The sequence below is a fragment of the Talpa occidentalis genome, unplaced genomic scaffold, assembly GCF_014898055.3.
Source record: "Talpa occidentalis isolate TD23 unplaced genomic scaffold, MPIMG_talOcc4v2.1 talOcc4.6, whole genome shotgun sequence".
In the NCBI taxonomy this organism is placed as follows: Eukaryota; Metazoa; Chordata; class Mammalia; order Eulipotyphla; family Talpidae; genus Talpa; species Talpa occidentalis.
In genome coordinates, this window is record NW_023604972.1 from 119,800,046 (window position 1) to 119,818,855 (window position 18,810).

Here is an 18,810-nt window from a genome sequence, read left to right on the forward strand (position 1 = left end):
TGTTCCATTAATTTTTGTGGGAGCAAGGTATTAACAATGTTAAGAGAAGTTGGGTGAAGGGTTTGGAATGAAGCACCTAGGAATTCAAGACACAAGTGTGGAAAGTAAAGCCAGGTGGAGAACATCTGGAAAAGGTGAAGGATTTGAGGATTAGAACTAATTCCCTTTCATATATCTATGATAGAACCAATCAACTGCCTTCGGAATCCTAGAATTGAGCTATTGATTTTCCGCTATTTTAAAGGAAAACATTCCTGCCCTAAAACTGGATTAATTGCATCTGTCCACCATGAATGGAAAGTACTATACTCAACCTCTCTGAATCTCTGCTTTTTTCTCCAGCATTAATAGCATAAATATAAGGCTGAAGTCTATTCCAAGGACTTCTGAAAATTTAAATCAGAGCAAATATTAAAAAGAATATTTTTTAACTGTTCCCTTAATTTTTCCTTTCAAGGTGAACACCTTCTAATTCTCTTCTCAATTTTTTTTTCTTTCTTATTTTTAGAATCCCTGTAAACGAAGACCATCAGGATGGTTTCATGCCCTCTGACGGTAAGAGGCAGCGATGCTGCATTTATTTATTTGGTACTGCAGGAGCAGAAGATAAAGTTAGTCATTCTCAAAGGTCATTAATGGGTCATTATCATGGCCCATGCTGGAATCCCTGTTCTTGTTTTACTTACTTGTTCATTCCCTTTTAGTTCTATAACCACTCTTTTTCTGCTCTTCCTTTTATCACAGACAAATATCCTAACATATTTAAAGTATATGTGTTTGTATACATGTTTTGCATAATGTTGTATATGTGCATGCATTTGAATTTACATAAGTTATCTCTCTCTGGTCTTTTTAAAATACTCAATGTGGTATTACTCTATATGTATTTAATTTGTTACTGTTAATTGCTACATAGTACTTCCTGTATATTCCAGACAATGGTAATCATATGTCAGATGTAGATATTGCAAATACCTTCTCTCAGTCCATTCATTTTTTATTAACTTAGCTCTTGCTGTCCTTAATGGAACATAAATGAATTTTTATATAATTCATTAATTTTAAATTTGTAGTATATGCTTTTTAAGTTTTATTTAAGAAGTTGTATCTTGAGTACTCATACTTTCTTCTATGAAATTTATTCTTTGTTTTTAGGTCTTTGATATGTAGTTTACCTTTAAAGAGTTAGTAGAATTTTTTACATCATGTATAGAATCATTTTGCCATTACTGTACTTTAAATGAAAAATCCATTCTTTCATTAATTTATAATGCCACTTTTATGCTATATCAACTGTTTATGTGTGTCTATGCATATAAATGTGTGTGTGTGCATATAAATTTGTCATCTGTCACTCTGCTGTCTATTTTTTTTTAAGATTTATTTATTTATGCATACAAGAACTGGGGTACAGGCCAGAGGCGTGGGGGTTGAGAGGATTTACCAGAGACAGAGTGGGGAACAGAACAGGCAGACTAACTGAAATACACTGCTGAGGAGAGCAATGGGCGAGTGAGGAGAGGTCTGCTGTGCCATGTGGGTCACCTCCCTGGCCGGGGATGGAACTTGTGCTGTGGTGGCTGTGGGTAGCTTCATAGAGCTGCGTTTAACACCTTGCATCACCAGGGAGGCCCTGGCTGTCTACTTTATTCCATTGATCCATTTGTTTATATACCAACACCACTGTTTTTTTTGTAATTATTGCTCTATGTTTTAATATCTAATCATTAATTGATATATCTAGACACTGGAGCAGTAAAATATTTTTAAAATCTAATTAACTTGACTTGTTTGATGCATGAATGCAAATCCATCTTTGTGAAAAATAAGTCAAAAAGTATGAAATTGTGATTTTCTGAAAATGCTTTTACTCCACAAAAACCATATAACCAAATATACTTGCCTTTTATAAAGTACTAAACAGTGTCCTCATTATTTTTTGACTTTTGTATTATTTTATGAAAAACAATGTAATGATTTCATAATTTGTATGATTAATTTGTCAGTATCAAAAAACCATAGTAAGGGCCCAAAGCATGTATTGTATTTGGTGCTTCTATATCTTTGATAAAGCATCATTTCTGTTAGTTTATTCTGTTTAACTATTTAGAATATTATATTACATATAACAGTCCTTTACTAAAGTGCTTCTTAATCACAGCATGTTAAATTTTAATCTCTGTTTTTAACCCTTCAGGTACTGGAAATCTAGAAGAGGTCAGATTTTTTTCTTCTCATATTATATTGCTATAGCTAAAATATTTAACAATTATTATTATTCATTTTCTATTGATATAAACCAAACAAATGTAAATTCTTATGAATAATGATACTTTTCCATTTGTAATCTTATTTCATGAAAAATATCTGAGACATTAAACACTAATCACTACAGTGATTTATAATAATTTCATAGTGCTGAATATAAACTTAAGTCTAGCTATACTTCTGAATTTTATGGTAGGCTATGAAATGAAACCTTTATATTCTTATTTTCTCAGTCTATTGCTAAAGTATTTTAAACAAGCCAAGTTTACATATATTTCAGTTTGCAGTTGTCTTTCTAAGTATTTTTTGTATTAAATTTAATCATTTTTTATTTGTATTTGTATTAAATATTTGTATTAAATTAATACAATATTTGTATTATTTTTGTATTAAAATTATTTATTTGTATTAAATATTTGTATTAAAATATTTGTATTAAAATTAATCATTACTGATGTTTTAAATTCAAAACTAAAATTAATCATTATTGTTTTTCGTGACAGGAACAAGATAGTGAAGGAGAAACATATGAAGACATGTATGAGTTACACTTTTTACTTTATTTCCTTTTTAAGATGATTGTAGTGTTTCATATAAAGTGGCTATATACTACTAGGGGGAAGCTTTATTGTTCTGATAATTGTATATAATAATATTTTTTTCAATGCAAAGTACAGAAGGTCCTTAATTCTCTAAAGATTTTTTTCCCTAAAGATTTTATTTATTTTTGTGTAGAAGAACTGGGGTGTAGGCCAGAGGTGTGGTGGCGAAGGGATGAGAGGATTCACCAGAGACAGAGTGGGGATCATTACAGGCAGATGTACTGAAATACACTGCTGGGGGGAGCAGCGGGCGAGGCAGGAGAGGTCTGCTGTGCCATGTGGGTCACCTTCCTGGCAGGGAATGAACTCAGGACATTACTTCTCTAAAGATTTTACAGGAACCATTAAAAAATTTTATGTGAGAGATCATAGACTCATCAGAAGGAATTACACAGCCAAGAAGTTGTATTTCTTGCTTTTAGTGTCCTCAGTCATTGGCACTAGTTAATGTATATCTTCCTCACCTGAGTGAAGCTTTACGTCACATGGGTGCCATGAGAAATAACTTATCATGGTGCCAGATGCCAAAGTATGGCGGAAATATGTTTAAAAATAACTTCAAAATGAGTTTCTAGGGTGCCTGAAACTAAAAAATTGTCTTGGAGAGTGAGTAAAAGTCATAAACATGTTTTTTTATCTTATGTTGATTCAACTATCTTAATTTTTCTCTACCCAGTTCTTTTTTTTTTTTTTAATTTTTTTTAATAGAGGCATGTTTTATTTTATTTATTTATTTGTTTTTGTTTTGTTTATACATGCACTGGGTACAGTCAGAAGCGCGGGAGGGAGAGAGAATTCACCAGAGCCAGAGCGGGGAGCAGAGCAGGCAGAAGGACCGAAGTACACTGCTGAGGGGAGCAGCGGGCAGCAGGAGAGGTCTGCGCGCCATGTGGGACCCTCCTCCGGTGGCCGGGGAGCAGCCGGGGATCGAACCTGCTCTGCAGAGGCTGCGGGCAGCTTCGCAACCCAGCGCTCAACCGCTGCGCCACCGGGGAGGCCCTCTACCCAGTTCTTATTCATTCAATTCTAACATTTTTGACCAAAGTTTGCATGGATGCTCTTGTACCTGTGATTACATGTTCATGAAAGAGCATGAAAGTGTGTTGACATGAGTAAGAACAGGGCCTTTATACACAATGTGCTCTACTCGTTGGGGCAAGCTGTATGGGAAGCAGAGCTATTAGAAGGTACCCTCAGTTGTATACTTCTTACTGATTAACGACCTCAGTGACCTAAGAATTTTGACAACGCTTCACTTTTCACCACCTATACTTCAGCAACCATCTTCTGTTTGGGATGGCAAACCTTAACAAATCAGCACCTGCAGATGCTGAAACAGTCTAACAATTTTTATTCTATAGAGAAACATCCAAAGAACGAGAGAAGAAAAGGGAAAAGGAGGAAAAGAAGCGATTAGAGCAGGAGAAAAAGGAGCAAAAAGAAAGAGAAAAGAAAGAACAAGAGATAAAGAAGAAGTTTAAGGTAAGATCTTTGTGACTGAAGGGTGAAAAAGAGTTACCTCACTTTATAACTTTCACACACAAGGGACACCATTTTAAAGTGAGAGTAATACCTCTCCTGAAAGTTCACTATGGAATCAAGTAAATCAGTGTTACAAAAGGCACCATATCTATTAAAGGAGTCATTCAATTTTTGAAAAGTTTATAATATATAAGTAAAATTAATATTATACTCTGATTATTAAAACATTTAACCTTATAGAATGTACAGCTACCAATTTTTATATTTTCATGTGGAAAATGTGAAAAAATAAATGGAAAATCTTCATAGCACATTTTTATGAAGAATTGTTTAGACTATTGATGGAATTATGTGAGTTTTTGCCTGTGTTTCTTTTGTAAGAGTCAACTTTGCACACTTCACTCAAATAATTTTTTTTAGTAATAAAAAATTAGGAGCTGGAAATCATATCACTAAATCGGAACTCCGAAGTTTGTCAAGACTACGACTTCACAAACTATATGCCTTCCACTGAAATGTTGATAGATATTAAAATTAAATTAACACAAGAACTATGACTTAACATCATGTTTATTTAACTATAAAAAAAATTTCACACTCAAAATTACAAAATTAGGATGTATCTCAACATCACTGTCCTATCATACTCTCTTTTCTTTCTCAGGGATACTTAATAAATGATATGTCACATGCCTCAAGTAGCATCCTGAGTTTAAAAATATAAGGCCTAGTTTCTTTCAAAATTATAATGTATATTTGCATGTTAAAAGATCTACGAAGACATCAGTGTAGGGTAAAGAAATTCAGTTTCATGGTATAAACTAGATTATTCCCCTGCTGTCAGCAAACCAGCGTACTATCAGGATATTAATTTTTAAACTTCACAAACATTTGCTATCTTTTTATGTACAAAGTTATTTGAAAAATAATACCTTCTTCGTAGCTAGCCATGTATACTCCAAGTTTATAAACATTCAATTATTGTAAAGTTAAAAGAGAAAAAGAAGGAAAAAATTTTTTCCATAAGTACCATCCACCACTACCCCTTACCTTTCTTTTTGCCATTTTAAGCCTGCAGAGGACCATGTGAATTACCACACAACACAAAAAGGGAAAGGCTCCATCAAAACACAACACCAATGTGGATTGTCACACAAAAGTGGTGTTCAGCTATCAGGGACTGTCAGCAAGTCACTCAGAGTCAGCAGATAAATGTCACTCTCTTCTGGTGCCCAAGCACATGCTTATCTATCCTTTGCTGGTCTTTTCTGACCTCTGTGATTTTCCCCTAACACCTAGAACATTCCCCAGAAATGACATTCACCCTCAATTTCTAGTTCAAGCCTATAATGTTGGAAGTAGGCAGCTTGCCAACTTGTGGACATATTGTCTTTGAAAACTGCGTTGCTTAAAGATTTTCTGAATAGTAAAGACGCCACTTGTGATTATTTCTTTCCTCTGTGCAGCTGACAGGCCCTATTCAAGTCCTCCATCAAGCAAAAGCTTGCTGTGATGTCAAAGGAGGAAAGAATGAACTGAGCGTCAAGCAAGGAGACCAAATTGAAATAATCCGCATCACAGACAACCCTGAAGGAAAATGGTTGGGCAGAACAGCGAGGGGGTCATGTGAGTTCGAATTTCCTATAACTTCAAAGTCTTCTCTTTTGGAACCTATATCAAATGTGCCAATTCTTTCAGAATGCTATAAGCATAAGTTAGGAGTATGTTGCAGGAAAAAACAGATTTAAAATGGCAGGTCTAGCTCATCTTCACTTCATCTGTTATCCTTTTGATGGGGAACAAAGTCAATGTTTATATTGTTCCAAGGAGGGACAAAGGGCATTAGATTCATCATTGATGTTAAAAGGAAAAAAATGACTCATGTGAATCACTTTGGAATCTTTAAAATAATAGGTTTACCCCAAATCACAGCAGCATAAGTCTTTGACAAAATAAAGTACAATATATCTACATGAGAAGTACATAAATCAGACACCAAACAAAGTGATGAAAGGAAAGTTTAAAGAGCAAGTGCGCAATTGATGTTTTCTTCACAACCTTAAAATGTTTAAACTTTAGTTAACAACTGAACATGAATCATTCTCCTTTTGATAGATGGCTATATTAAAACAACTGCTGTAGAGATTGATTATGATTCTTTGAAAAGGAAGAAAAACTCCTTCAGTGCCTTTTCATCAAGACCTCTTCAAGATGACCAAGAAGTATATGATGATGTTGCTGAGCAGGATGTTAACAGGTATGTGCAAATGCACACTGTAAAACACACCAGACTGTCTTCTTGTCATAGAGTGTATATTTTAAGAAACTATAATCTTCTATCCCTAAGCTATATTACTATTTAAAATAACGAATATAAGGAAAGATCCTCTGAAACTCTGCTCTGTTTATTAAAGTCTTTTATTTTACTCTGGTTATAAGTATCAAATAGTATTTGAAAAAAATAACAAGCCATTTGTAATATCCTGTCAAATATGTTGTCATTCCAAAACAATGTTTCATAATATTCTTTCTGATTAGGTGTTAGGGATGTGCCTGAAGTAGATATGATTTTATAAACTACGAAGCATGTAATTTAAAATTTAACTCAGAAAAAATATGAAACATTTAGCACTGAAATTTCTGAGTCTAAATATAGTTGTTGTTCTTATTTGGAAACAGAAAACACAATTTTTTGTACTACAACTCTACTTTTAAAGTGAAAAACTAAAAGTGTGCATAAATAAAATAAATCTTTTTAATAAAGTAAAAGTTATTCTGTGTGATATCTGGAAATCAACTAAAAGTCCACTTTGCATGAGTCACTCAGTCCATTAGAATACAGTGACTTTCTCCCAAGATTTTTGGGCACCCCTTCTGGAGCAGGGGAACAGAAAAAGACATCCTCTGGAGACGCAGAGAGAGGAGAGTAGATATATTCTCCCTGTGTTTTCCCTGCTTTACTTCCCTGCTTTCCCCTCTGAGTCTTTCACTTTCTCACTCCCTGATTCCTCATCTGTCTCTTCACCCTAACTGCAATCTTCCTTGGTCCTTTAGTTTCCTTCTTGCTTTTCCGTTCTTCTTCACCTTTCATTCCCTCTTTCCTCCAATACCTGCCTTTCCTTGTAAAGCCATTATGTCAAGTTGATGGGAAAGGAGAAGGAAAATCTCCAGCCCAGTTAAGAATCCTCTTTGTGGAATTGGGAAATTTCCATTGTGGTCCACAAAAAAACATAACCTGTGCTAGAAGTGCACTCAGGTAAAGTGCACCTGCATTCCCCATAACTCAGATTTAAAGGGAAAAAATGCTTCAGTTATTAACGATATACAACATGTAAAACTATCAAGTTAGCAATATACTTACAAAGCATATAAAGAATTAGGTTTCCCTTTGCTTTTGCCTCATGCCATCATTAATATTTATTATACTGTTTCCTAGCAGTTTCATCTTCTAAAATAAATTATAGCTGGAAACACATTCCTATGTTGTGAACATAAGTTATTCAGCATATATCAAAATATGCAAGATGTGCACAGGAATTTACAGATCATAAATTGACTCTAATAATAAGAAACACATTGACATTTAAGAATCAGTTAATGCCATATTGGGTGTCAATTGAAGTACCACATATAGTCTGAGATTTACAGGATTTTCTGAATATGTCAAGCCACATACAATATATTATTGATATGTATACAGTTTTCACACTTTATTTTTATTTAAAAAATCCATTTGTCTAACATAGATTAAAGAGTTCTATTATATTAACAATGTTAACAAATAACATTTTTATACTGATGTGCAAAAAAAAATCATTTCTTTAAAAAGGGGTGATAGTCTTAAAAAATGAAGCATGATTTAGCCATAGTGGGTGAATGTTTCCCCAAACTAATGCTATCACTTTTTTCATTGTATTGAATCCATACCCAACTCCAAAAGACATGATCTACCTATTAAACATGTAGCAGAAAAAGAATCTTCTATTTAATAAAATGTGGTTGGAGGAGGTATGTGGTTTTAAGACTCAATATCTTAAACAAGTGTGGCACTATAATATTTACTAGCATCCATCCCCCTTATGCATATTCAATACGAAAATGAAAGAAGCGTAATTTCTACACAAGTTTTATTTTTTAAACTACAGCTGCTGCTGGTAGAAATCTCCTAACAGAACATGCTTTGTCCTTAGTGGAACACGGAAGATGCTGAGCCCAGCCGGCTGCTTGCCCTGGCAGAATGAGAGATGGCACCGAAGTCTCCTTCTCCCTCTTCCACATACCTCCTGGTTCCTTTCACTCTTTACCCGCTTTTTGCCATTCTTCCAGGGTCATAATTGCTGACTCTGCACTTCAAAGTCTTGGTAGACAAGAGGCTTAAAAGCACAGGTCCTGAGAGCTGTCCTCTCTTGCCCTCAACAAAGCAGTGTCTGTAACAAACATAAACCATGGAAGGAAAGGAAATTACAAATGCAAATATCAGACCTGCATCATGTAACAGACTTTTTTCTATGCACACCTCTCAACTTTCTCATCCCCTTTATGGTTTCCTCTTGCCTCTTTTCTCATACTCTCTAGTCTTTGTTGTCTCCTTCACCTGTTAGATGTTTTGCATTCTAAATAGACCATTTTTAGATGTATTTGTCAGGACTGACAGTCCCTAAAATTGCCTTCCTTCACATAATTCTAACTGCCTGCTTTATATTCAAAGGGCAGTGTCATAGAAAATGAGTGTGAAAATAGTTTGTAAGCAGTAGAGAATATACTTAAACATCATCAAAAATCCATTTTTTTACATATGAAAACAGCATTTTTTCTTCAAAGTTTCCATTAAACAGATAAGTTTTTATTTCTAAATTAATCATAGATTTGTGTTAGATCAGTTTCTTTCATTCTAAGTTAAGGTTGAGGAATTAGATATTAGTAGACACTTATGCTGTATGGTTGCAATATCAGACCATTGCTGTCAGATTATCCAAAGAGCCAAAATGGCAGCGCAGGGTCTGCAGGTCGGTGTTGGTAAAACAACTCTTGGAAGGCAAGAAGCTCATGTTGCCTCAGCAACTCAGTTAATTTAAAGTGGGCTTGGTCAAGTCAATTTCTCAGAGCTTCCATTTCTTTTCTGAAAAATGAAGGAATAAAACTCAATGACATGAAATTTTTCTACTTTTCATAGTCTATATTTCCTTGTCATTCATGGAACTCATGCTTTCATGGGAAACATGAGCAAAATAAAATCACTGAAATACAGAATGTTGTGGAAGTAATAAGAAATGCAAGCATCCTGGCTTTAGAGAATTAGGGTTCACACTGTATAAAAGCCCTGTGTATAAGGTTTCCATATTTATACAATGGAATATTGCTCAGCAATCAAAAAAGACAAACTCATGCCATTTGCAACAACATGAGTGGAGCTGCAAGGGGTTATGCTAGCTGAAATTAGTCAGAAGGAAAAATATGATACTGGATGATCTCACTTATGTGGAATATAGCGAAACCAAACAAAAGGTCAAGTAAAAGTCAAAACCAGCAAGTTGACTATAGACCTGAAGCATACTGCAAAGGAGGGGGTGTAAGATGCAAAACAGCAAAGGGAAGAATATAAGAGAATATGGTGATGGCTCATGGGTTATATGGTGGCAGGAAAACTATGGGGACTACAACAATGTAAGAAAAAATTTGATTAATAAAAAATAAGTATATAAAAAATAAAAATGTTTAATACCACTAGACCAAGAATAAAATATGATGGCTTTAAGACATTGAAAAAGAATTGAATTTAATACAATAATGGCCTTATTTGACTCCTGAAATAGTATTATTATTTAATAAGTCCTGTGGAATCATCTAACTATGTATAATATGAAAACTGCTTAATGGGGAAATGTTAAGGGCAAACAGTATCCTTGCTTTGAACATTTTTTGCTGAGTCTCACTTGATTCTTACTGGTTGTTTTGTTTTGTCATTTGCTTTGCTATTATTCATCTGTTGTAATAAGGACAAATTTTTCTTCCTATTCACATATAACATGCTGATAAATTTTAATTGGAATGTTATTTCCCTTTTGTAGAACTGCTAATATACATACATCTCTCCCTGAGAACTAGATCCTTCATAGATTAATTTAATTTGTTTATGCTTGTTTTTCTAGCCACAGTGGAAGTGGAGGTAAGCCAAACACTTTTACTGCAGTTTCTCCAAGTTTTCAACATTTTTGACAAAATGCTTCCATCTGCAAATACTAAAGAGGATCTTAATGTCATGGAAAGAATAGTAGGCTAGGAAATTATGGTCTGGATTTGGATTCTGTCATCCCATCCCCATCACTTCTTTCTTTCAAGTTATTACAGGGTGACTAAACTTCCAGTGTACCCATGGCAGTCTCAATTTATGCCAATTGAGCACAATTAGTAACAGCATCTGCCTCCTATTTCAGAAGTATTATTGTTTGGATGAATACCATATAATCACCTTGGCTATGACTTCTAAAAACCTCTAGCTTAGCTTTCTCATCAACAAAATAAAGGAATTTTATTAATCCCTTGCAATGCTGAAATTCTCATACTAAAACTCATATTTCAATTTCATTGTGCATATTTCTGCATGGAGAAGATACTCAATAAGCATTTGTAAAATAATTGCTTGTCAAAAAACAATGTTATTGAGGTATATAGAATAACAAATCAAAAAAAGAAAGGGTCTTACTTTGAAAAAATCAATTGGATGAAATGAAATAATAGAAATGAACAGTAACTTTTCATTTCTTTCTTTCAACTATCTTCATACAAACAAATTTACCTTTCATTTCAATGTCTTCACTTATAGCTTGATAAGTACCTTTTCTGAATGCCTCCTCACTGTTAGTTTTCATTTATCATTTACTCCCTTCTCCACAATAAATATGTAATTGTATCTTCGATTCAATTTTAGTTTTTCTTATATTTATTCTCCCCCTTCCGCTCTTCTCCAGTGCACAGTAATCATTCATCACTCTCATACAGTTATTATACTTAATCTCTAGTAATTCCTTATAAAATAATCAGCAGGGCAATTAAATTGCCTATCTATGTGAGAGTTGAAAATATTATTTTTCTTTAAATGGTTAGCATTTTATTTTTTTTTAAAGATTTATTTATTTATTTACACAAGCACTGGGACAGTCAGAAACACGGGAGGGTGAGAGAATTCGCCAGAGCCAGAGTAGGGAACACAACAGGCAGACTGACAAAATACATAGCTGAGAGGAGCAGTGGGCACGGCAGGAGAGGTCTGTCATGCCATGTGGGACCCTCGCCCGGGGGCCGGGAATTGAACCGGCGCTGCAGAGGCTGCAGGCAACTTTGCAACCCAGCACTCAACCACTGCGCCACCAGGGGAGGCCCTAAATGGTTAATATTTTAAAGAGGCTTTCTGAAGTTAAAGAAAGCAGCTAGATTATCAAATTTTGAATGACTATTACATTATCAAATCATAAAATTAACAGAAGATTTTCTCTCCCTACTCCAAATGAAGGAATCTTCCCACCTCCCCCAGAAGATGATATTTATGATGGGATTGAAGAGGGAGAAGATGATGATGGGTAAGAATGATCAGTGAATTGCCTTCTTGAAAATTATTGTATTTACTGAAATGTAACTTTTATTTCTAGTTAGAAAAAGAGGCAGAAAATAGTGTTCTATATTGCATTACTAAAAAGGATTTGATTGCTTAATTGAAAGCAGTAGTAAATTAAAAGTGTAATTGTACCACACTTCAAATATAGTGGTGTACTGTTTAGAAGGACCTCAAGAAATATGCCAAGTAGTTAAATGAAAAAGGAGTGAATTACAGGTGATATAGATATGTTTTCTAATTATTATTTTGTAAACCAATGTTTTACAACAATCTCTAGAATTTAGAGTTATATAGTTAATCCTTTATATAATAATCATAATTATAAGCAACTCAAATAAATTGATGTCATATGCTATCTATAGCAGAACCAATATGAATACTTAAACTTTTAAGTGTTAAAATATTTGAAATGGCATAATTTAAAATTTAAGATGTATTAATTACTCAATTTAATCATAAAACTAAATGGATATTTAAAGCTTAATCTGACTTAGCTTGTTAGTTGAAGAAGCAAGAGAAATCTCAATAAATAGAAAAAAATAGTAACTACTACTTACCTAGTAGCAACAGTATTCAAACAATATTCAAAGACCATGGCTTATAATCTTACTAGCATCATCTTGTTGAATATGATGAGTAGCTACTGCCTGAATGATCTATGAAGCATAATTACTAAGAAAAAACTGAATGTCCACCCAATGTTTTTACATTGAATCCATTATTACATTTTAATTAATGCCTGTATGCTCCAAAGCTCCATGCTACCGGTTGAAGAGAGAAGTAACTCCTGGTCCTGGGGGATTTTGAAGAAGTTAAAGGGAAAAGATGACAAAAAGAAAAGTATACGAGTGAAAACTAAAGACTCTGAGTCTGACAATAATGAAGGTCCATCGTAAGAGTCGACCACCAAATCCAGTGCATGATAACTACACTAATATTAATTTAATCAAATGCTACTAATATTTTATAACCAATAACCAAATTCTGACAGGCTTAAACTACTTTTTGTTATTTTCATTAGTCATCAGGCTCATTGACTGTGACCGTGTCACTCTTAAATTTATGCGTTTGCCAATATATAAGAAGAACAAAAGTAATCAAAAATTGTCATGGTTCAAAGATCTATTTTGATTTCCTTATGTTCATATGTAAACACACACACATACATACACATACCCTCACACATTCATACATAGTCACATACTTTACTTAGGAATTTTTTTTTAACTGCAGCATCATATCCAAAAACTTGCAATTCCAGTAGTACATTTTATTATATAATATTTTATACTGACTACTCTTAAAATATACAACTTTCAAAAATTAATTTGCTAGACACGAATTGGAATTCTGTAAGTTATTTAAAATCTTTGTAACTCTCTGCGCAATATGATATATTCATTCTATTTGAATTATATATGTATCCATAGTAAATTTTTTAAGTACCTTAAGTTTATCTAAACAAATCCTAGGATGTAAGTTTTTTCTTTCAATCCCCAAAATATACTTCAGGATAAATTCCACATATATGAATTTGAAGACTCTTCATGTTTGTCGGTATAAGAATATTCTTGTTTACAATAGAACCACCATACTTAACAACTGAAATCTGTATAAAATATTTATTCCACATAGACTTCCTAAGTTTAAGCCTATACGTGAAGCACTAAAGCAACACTCAATAAACAGGACACTTAAAAATTTAAGTGAACATAAGAAATCAGCCTCTTGATGCAGCGTTACTCAGATAAGATCTTTACCTGGAAATGAAAGAGGAGATTATTTTTTCTGCTTCAATTACACATCGCCTAATTTTGATCGTGATTGTTTGAACTAATGTTGTCTCCCACGTTAGTGTAACTGTGCACCATTTTTCCAGTGATGTATGTGTGTACATGTGTATGTGTGTGTGTTTAAAGTTTAGAAATAATAGAAACAAGGGGCTTTTTTGTTGCAACTAAATGCCACCCAGTTCTGATTCCAGAACACTCCTATTAATAAGCTCTTGCTTTCTAGTTTGAATGGATATTCCTGTCTTATTCACCATTCTCCTGTTTTGGGGTACAGATTGGAATCATTAAAATTCCTATGACCTTTGTTGACTTTGCTCTGCATTTCTACACTTTGAGTCAAATAAATCGTTTTGAAGCAGAGCTTTGCCACAATAACTCCAAGTGACTGAGTCATTTTTATTTCCTCTGGTGTGATTTTATGATATGCCCAAACTCATAAAACAGATGTGAAAACAATGGTCCAATGACTGTAGATGAAATAAACCACCAAATATCTTCATTCTAATTTCTTGGCCAACATTGGAATTAAATATAATTTATAGCTAAATTCCAAATTGCTGCACAGAAACTGGAACTTTTTGGGGAAATGGAGACTGGAGAATGAGAGAGGAATGATGGTCAACAGATTTATGAGCTTATGAAGCCTCCAGGTTGTTAGGTGTTCCTGCCTTTCCTAAATACTCAGTTTCCATTTTATATTAGACTGATTATAATTGTGTTCTCATTTTCTTTTCAGTTTCCCTTCTCCTCCTAAACAATTGGGTAAGTAATGCAATCTAATTGTATCTTTTATATCTTCCTTCTTACAGTTGGAATAGTGGGAAATCATTACACATACCCACAATATCTGAATGGAAGTCCTGACCCTGAAAATTATGTAACTTTGGGCAAGTTTCTACACTGTGCATAGCCATGGTTTCTCAACTGTTAAATAGCAAGAAGAAGAAAATTAAAAAGATTGATGGTTTTTAAACAGCTCTTCCAGGGGCCTCCCTGGTGGCGCAGGCAGATGAGCGCTGCACTGTGAAGCTGTCCTCAGCCTCTGCAGCATGGGTACCATCCCGGCCAGCCGGAGAAAATCCTACATGGCAAGGCAGACCTCTCCTGTCTCCCCTCAGCAGTGTATTTCCTCAGTCTGCCTGTTCTGCTCCCCACCCTGTCTCTGGTGAATCCTCTCACCCTCCCGCACCTGGCCTGTACCCCAGTTCTTATATAAAAAACAAACAAACAAATAAACAAACAGCTCTTCCAGGAGTCTTTGGGGTCACTTTGGAGAAAGGGTGAACTTGGCAGAAATGGACACCTTTGGTTCCATGCCCCACCCCCCAATTCTTTCAGAGCTTGATGTATTGTCCCTTTGAATTAAGATTTCTAAAAACAGACCAGATTATATGTCACTGAGGACCTTACGCATCTAAATTTCTTTGACTTTTTTTAAAATTACAATTTATATTGTATCTAGAAAAATATCCACTAAATGGAAAACTTTTGAGAACCCGATCACCACTTCTTTGTGCAATTTTAATGAGCTTATTTTTTTTATGCTTGCTGAGACAGCGCTTTAAAAGGCTTCTCAGCTTTACTTTGAACAAAAGAAAATTTTGCCTCACAAGAATTTTGGGGAAATTTAAAAAAGTTTATCTTATAAATACATCAAAAGCAAATCAAATACAAAGTTAATCTTTATTTCCAGACTGACTTTGTTTTCAGTTATCACCTTGAAAATAGGTAAGACAATAACTGAGATTTATCAATAACTGATGCTATACATATCTTTATCTATAATTTTCAAGAAATATAGCTCCACAGAGTAAGGATAAATTGAAACAAATGTGATCAATTCAGTAAAAAATGTCATTTTGTTTCAATTCTCTTTTGTTCTCAATTGTGTTTTAAATGAATCTGAATAGAATAGTCATTTTTTCCTCTTTTGGAAATCAATGATAATCATATTTTTACATATATATTATGGATTCTTTATACACGTGAGCAAGTTTTATCCTATGAAAAGAACCTGAATGAGGAAATAATACAAATGCATGCGTACACATATAAGTATTTGTGTATGTGTTAAATATTTACATATATGTATATATTATATATATTTATGTGTATTATATATATTTACATATATAGATGGAAAGAGAGGAAAGAGAAAGAGAGAGGGGAATTTTTAAAGGAAATCAAAATTCTTGCCACTATCAAAGTGCATTTAAACTTTTTATGATAATCATCCCTTAAATTGTTTGCACACTTTTCAACTAATATCTACAGCTGAAATTGCTGTAAAACAATTTAATAGGCACAGAGGGGAAGCATCCCTCTAGACAAGGACTCTAGAAGAAAGATAACAGGGAACTACAGATTGAAAAATCCACTGACCCAAATAAGGTCATAGCAATTTCCACCAGTACTGATTCTAAACAACTGCAGTGTCAGAAATGTTTTTGAAAATAAATATTCTTTCCATTTCAAGGTGGTGCCACTCCTAAATTACTATAAGTTAAAAGTTACAGCAGAACACATCAGTGAGTAAAAGAAGAAGAAGATCGGTAGGTAGGTAGGTAGATAAAGACATAGACGTAGACATAAAAGGATATATTTTATCATATCTTTCCAAATCCAAAAAGAATGATGTGTTCAGTCTCCACTGTCTGCTGTCCCAAAACCAGGAATGTTAATTTGTTTGTCAGCAGTCTACTAGTCTTGCCATTCATCAATCTGTAGATCTTTAAATGATCTAGGTTACTATTTTTTCCCCCCAGAAAGTGATAATGACAATCCTGGTCATTGGTTTTTTGAAGCAATTTTAACACACATGCCCAAAACTGTTCCCCTTCCAGGAAATGTATCTAGACACTAGGAGAACTTTTGATGTACTACAAGCACTTTTTAATGTAAAAATCATTTTTTATTGCTCCTACTAAAACAAACTAACAGTATTTCAAAATTTTGCCTTTTGTTAGAAGAGGGAGAAGAAGTTTACGATGATGTGGATGCCTCTGATTTCCCTCCTCCACCCTTCGAGATGAGGTAATTAAATTGTTTCATTATAATTAAGTAATGAAAGTGATATTGCATAAGCAAATTCAACTGGAATAAAACCCAATGGGCTGTTTGTCTACGGTTACACTGTTTGCTCTGTCCTCTCTGCCTGATCTTTGCCAGGTTTGTAAGTAGATAGCCTTGGTCTGCCTCCTTCTCTCCCCTCTCCCCCAGCTTCGTCTTTTCCCTCCTGCTCTCCCTATAGTTTTACTCCTCTTCCCCTGATTATCCACTGCCCTGTGACTCACAGTGGTCTGCATTCACTTATTTATTCATTCATGGGGAAAGTATTTGAGTGCTTGATCACACACAACCAATCTCACTGAATCATCTCCCCTTATGTTGACTTTTTTCCCAAAACCCTTTTGTCTCAAATTCACTTCTTAATTTATATATCCCCTCTTCCACCTGGTTCAGATTTTCTCTGAGTTCCACAGGAGATATTTTTTTTTATTTTATGGAAAATAAAATTTGCTTTATAAAAGAACTTTTGGTTATGTCTCTTTCACAGGCGCATCTGATTCTCAAAGGTTCAATATCATTTTTTTAAAAAAGCATTCCATAGCGAATAGTGACATTCTCAACTCACCTAATTTTGATTTAATTTTAGACAAAAATTGTTCAAAAAATATAAGATTAGTTATACAAAAAGGAATGCCTTTTGAAAATTCTTTTGAAGTAGAAAAAGTAGGAGTTTTTTATGCTCCAATAAATAAGTGAGGAGATCTGTGTATAAAAGCAAGAGCATTTCTCTAGCTTTTTCAAGAGAAAAGATGGTAAAGAGTTCTTAGATTTGATTAGTTGAGAGTAACAAAATATGATACAATAAATGGTGACTTCTGAACTATACTGGTAAAAACACATGAGGGAACACTACTTTTTACTAACATTGTTAAATTACTGACAGAGAGTCAATCTCAAGATCAAAGAAACTGAAGGGAAAATATTCTTTTACTTATATACAAAGATCAATTTCTGTAGGAAAAACAAACAAGAAAGATGAAAGGAGAATTATTCTCAATTTTCAGTTCTCCTTCAAAAGGAAATCTAATCTTCTTTAGTAATATATATTTTAATATTCCTCACCATTTCACTTCACTTCAGCAACTCATCAGGAAGTTGTTTTATCCCAGACAGTTGATAATTTTTTTTCTGTTTTATTATTTATTAATGCACAGATGCAACTATATTCCATAAAACAGCTCCTCCAGAATCCAGTCACATATTGGTTCTTTTTTTTCCAAGCAAAATAAAACCCAACTGACTGAACTTTATGTGATATATACTGTATTCTTCTCCATTCTTATTTTCAATTTAAAACAATTTCATGATCTCCAGGATATTATTCTGTTTTTAAATAAAATTCAATAAATTATTCTCTAAGAGAGCTTGTGGGACTTTTTAGCTCCACAGTGCTAATCTGGGACAGCAATTCCAATAATGTCTAGAGTCCCATAAAATAAGAGATGAGGTGATGATGCAGAACCGGTATGGAATATTGTGATAAGTCATTAAATTCTAAGTGAATAAATTAAAATCTAAGATTCAAAAATTATCAAACATTTTAAATAAATCTGTTATACACAAAACTTAATCTTAGGCAATCAAGTAAAAATCAATGTTAGTGTTCAGAGTATTTCATTATTCTCAAATATTCTGATTTTTAAATTTCTTTATGCAGAGATTCACAGCCTTTCCCTGACATTCATATTTAACCCTAGTACATGGTTCTCTACCTCAGTTGCAAGTTAGTATCACCAAAGAAGTTTGAAAATATATGTGTTACTACCTAAACACCATTCAGTATAACTAGAAATTTTAAATCAATTTATATTAATTAAAATTTTTAGGAAATGGTTAAGAACAGTGATAGTGTTTAAAAGCTTTCCAGGTAATACTGTAAGTGGACAGACTGGAAAATCACTATCTTTTAGTAATTAATTTCACATATAATCATTGGTTTTAGTTCAATTGGTATCTATGAACTACATATAATAATATACAGTAC

The 18,810-nt window shown here is 33.7% G+C and overlaps 1 protein-coding gene across 5 annotated transcripts in view; it reads left to right on the top strand.

The window, feature by feature from the left end:
- FYB1 (FYN binding protein 1) overlaps positions 1–18,810 on the top strand; it is a 133,196-nt gene that overhangs the window by 102,237 nt on the left and 12,149 nt on the right. For 4 of the 5 annotated variants that reach the window (XM_037530099.2, XM_054688125.1, XM_054688127.1 and 1 more), the window contains exons 4-14: positions 509–555; positions 2,198–2,217; positions 2,772–2,806; positions 4,232–4,352; positions 5,819–5,978; positions 6,468–6,609; positions 10,502–10,518; positions 11,863–11,929; positions 12,719–12,856; positions 14,494–14,519; positions 16,724–16,790. In XM_037530099.2, coding sequence (XP_037385996.1) covers positions 509–555; positions 2,198–2,217; positions 2,772–2,806; positions 4,232–4,352; positions 5,819–5,978; positions 6,468–6,609; positions 10,502–10,518; positions 11,863–11,929; positions 12,719–12,856; positions 14,494–14,519; positions 16,724–16,790 — 840 coding nt within the window. The remainder of the gene's footprint in view (positions 1–508; positions 556–2,197; positions 2,218–2,771; positions 2,807–4,231; positions 4,353–5,818; positions 5,979–6,467; positions 6,610–10,501; positions 10,519–11,862; positions 11,930–12,718; positions 12,857–14,493; positions 14,520–16,723; positions 16,791–18,810) is intronic. The other variant, XM_054688128.1, reaches the window with a different exon arrangement.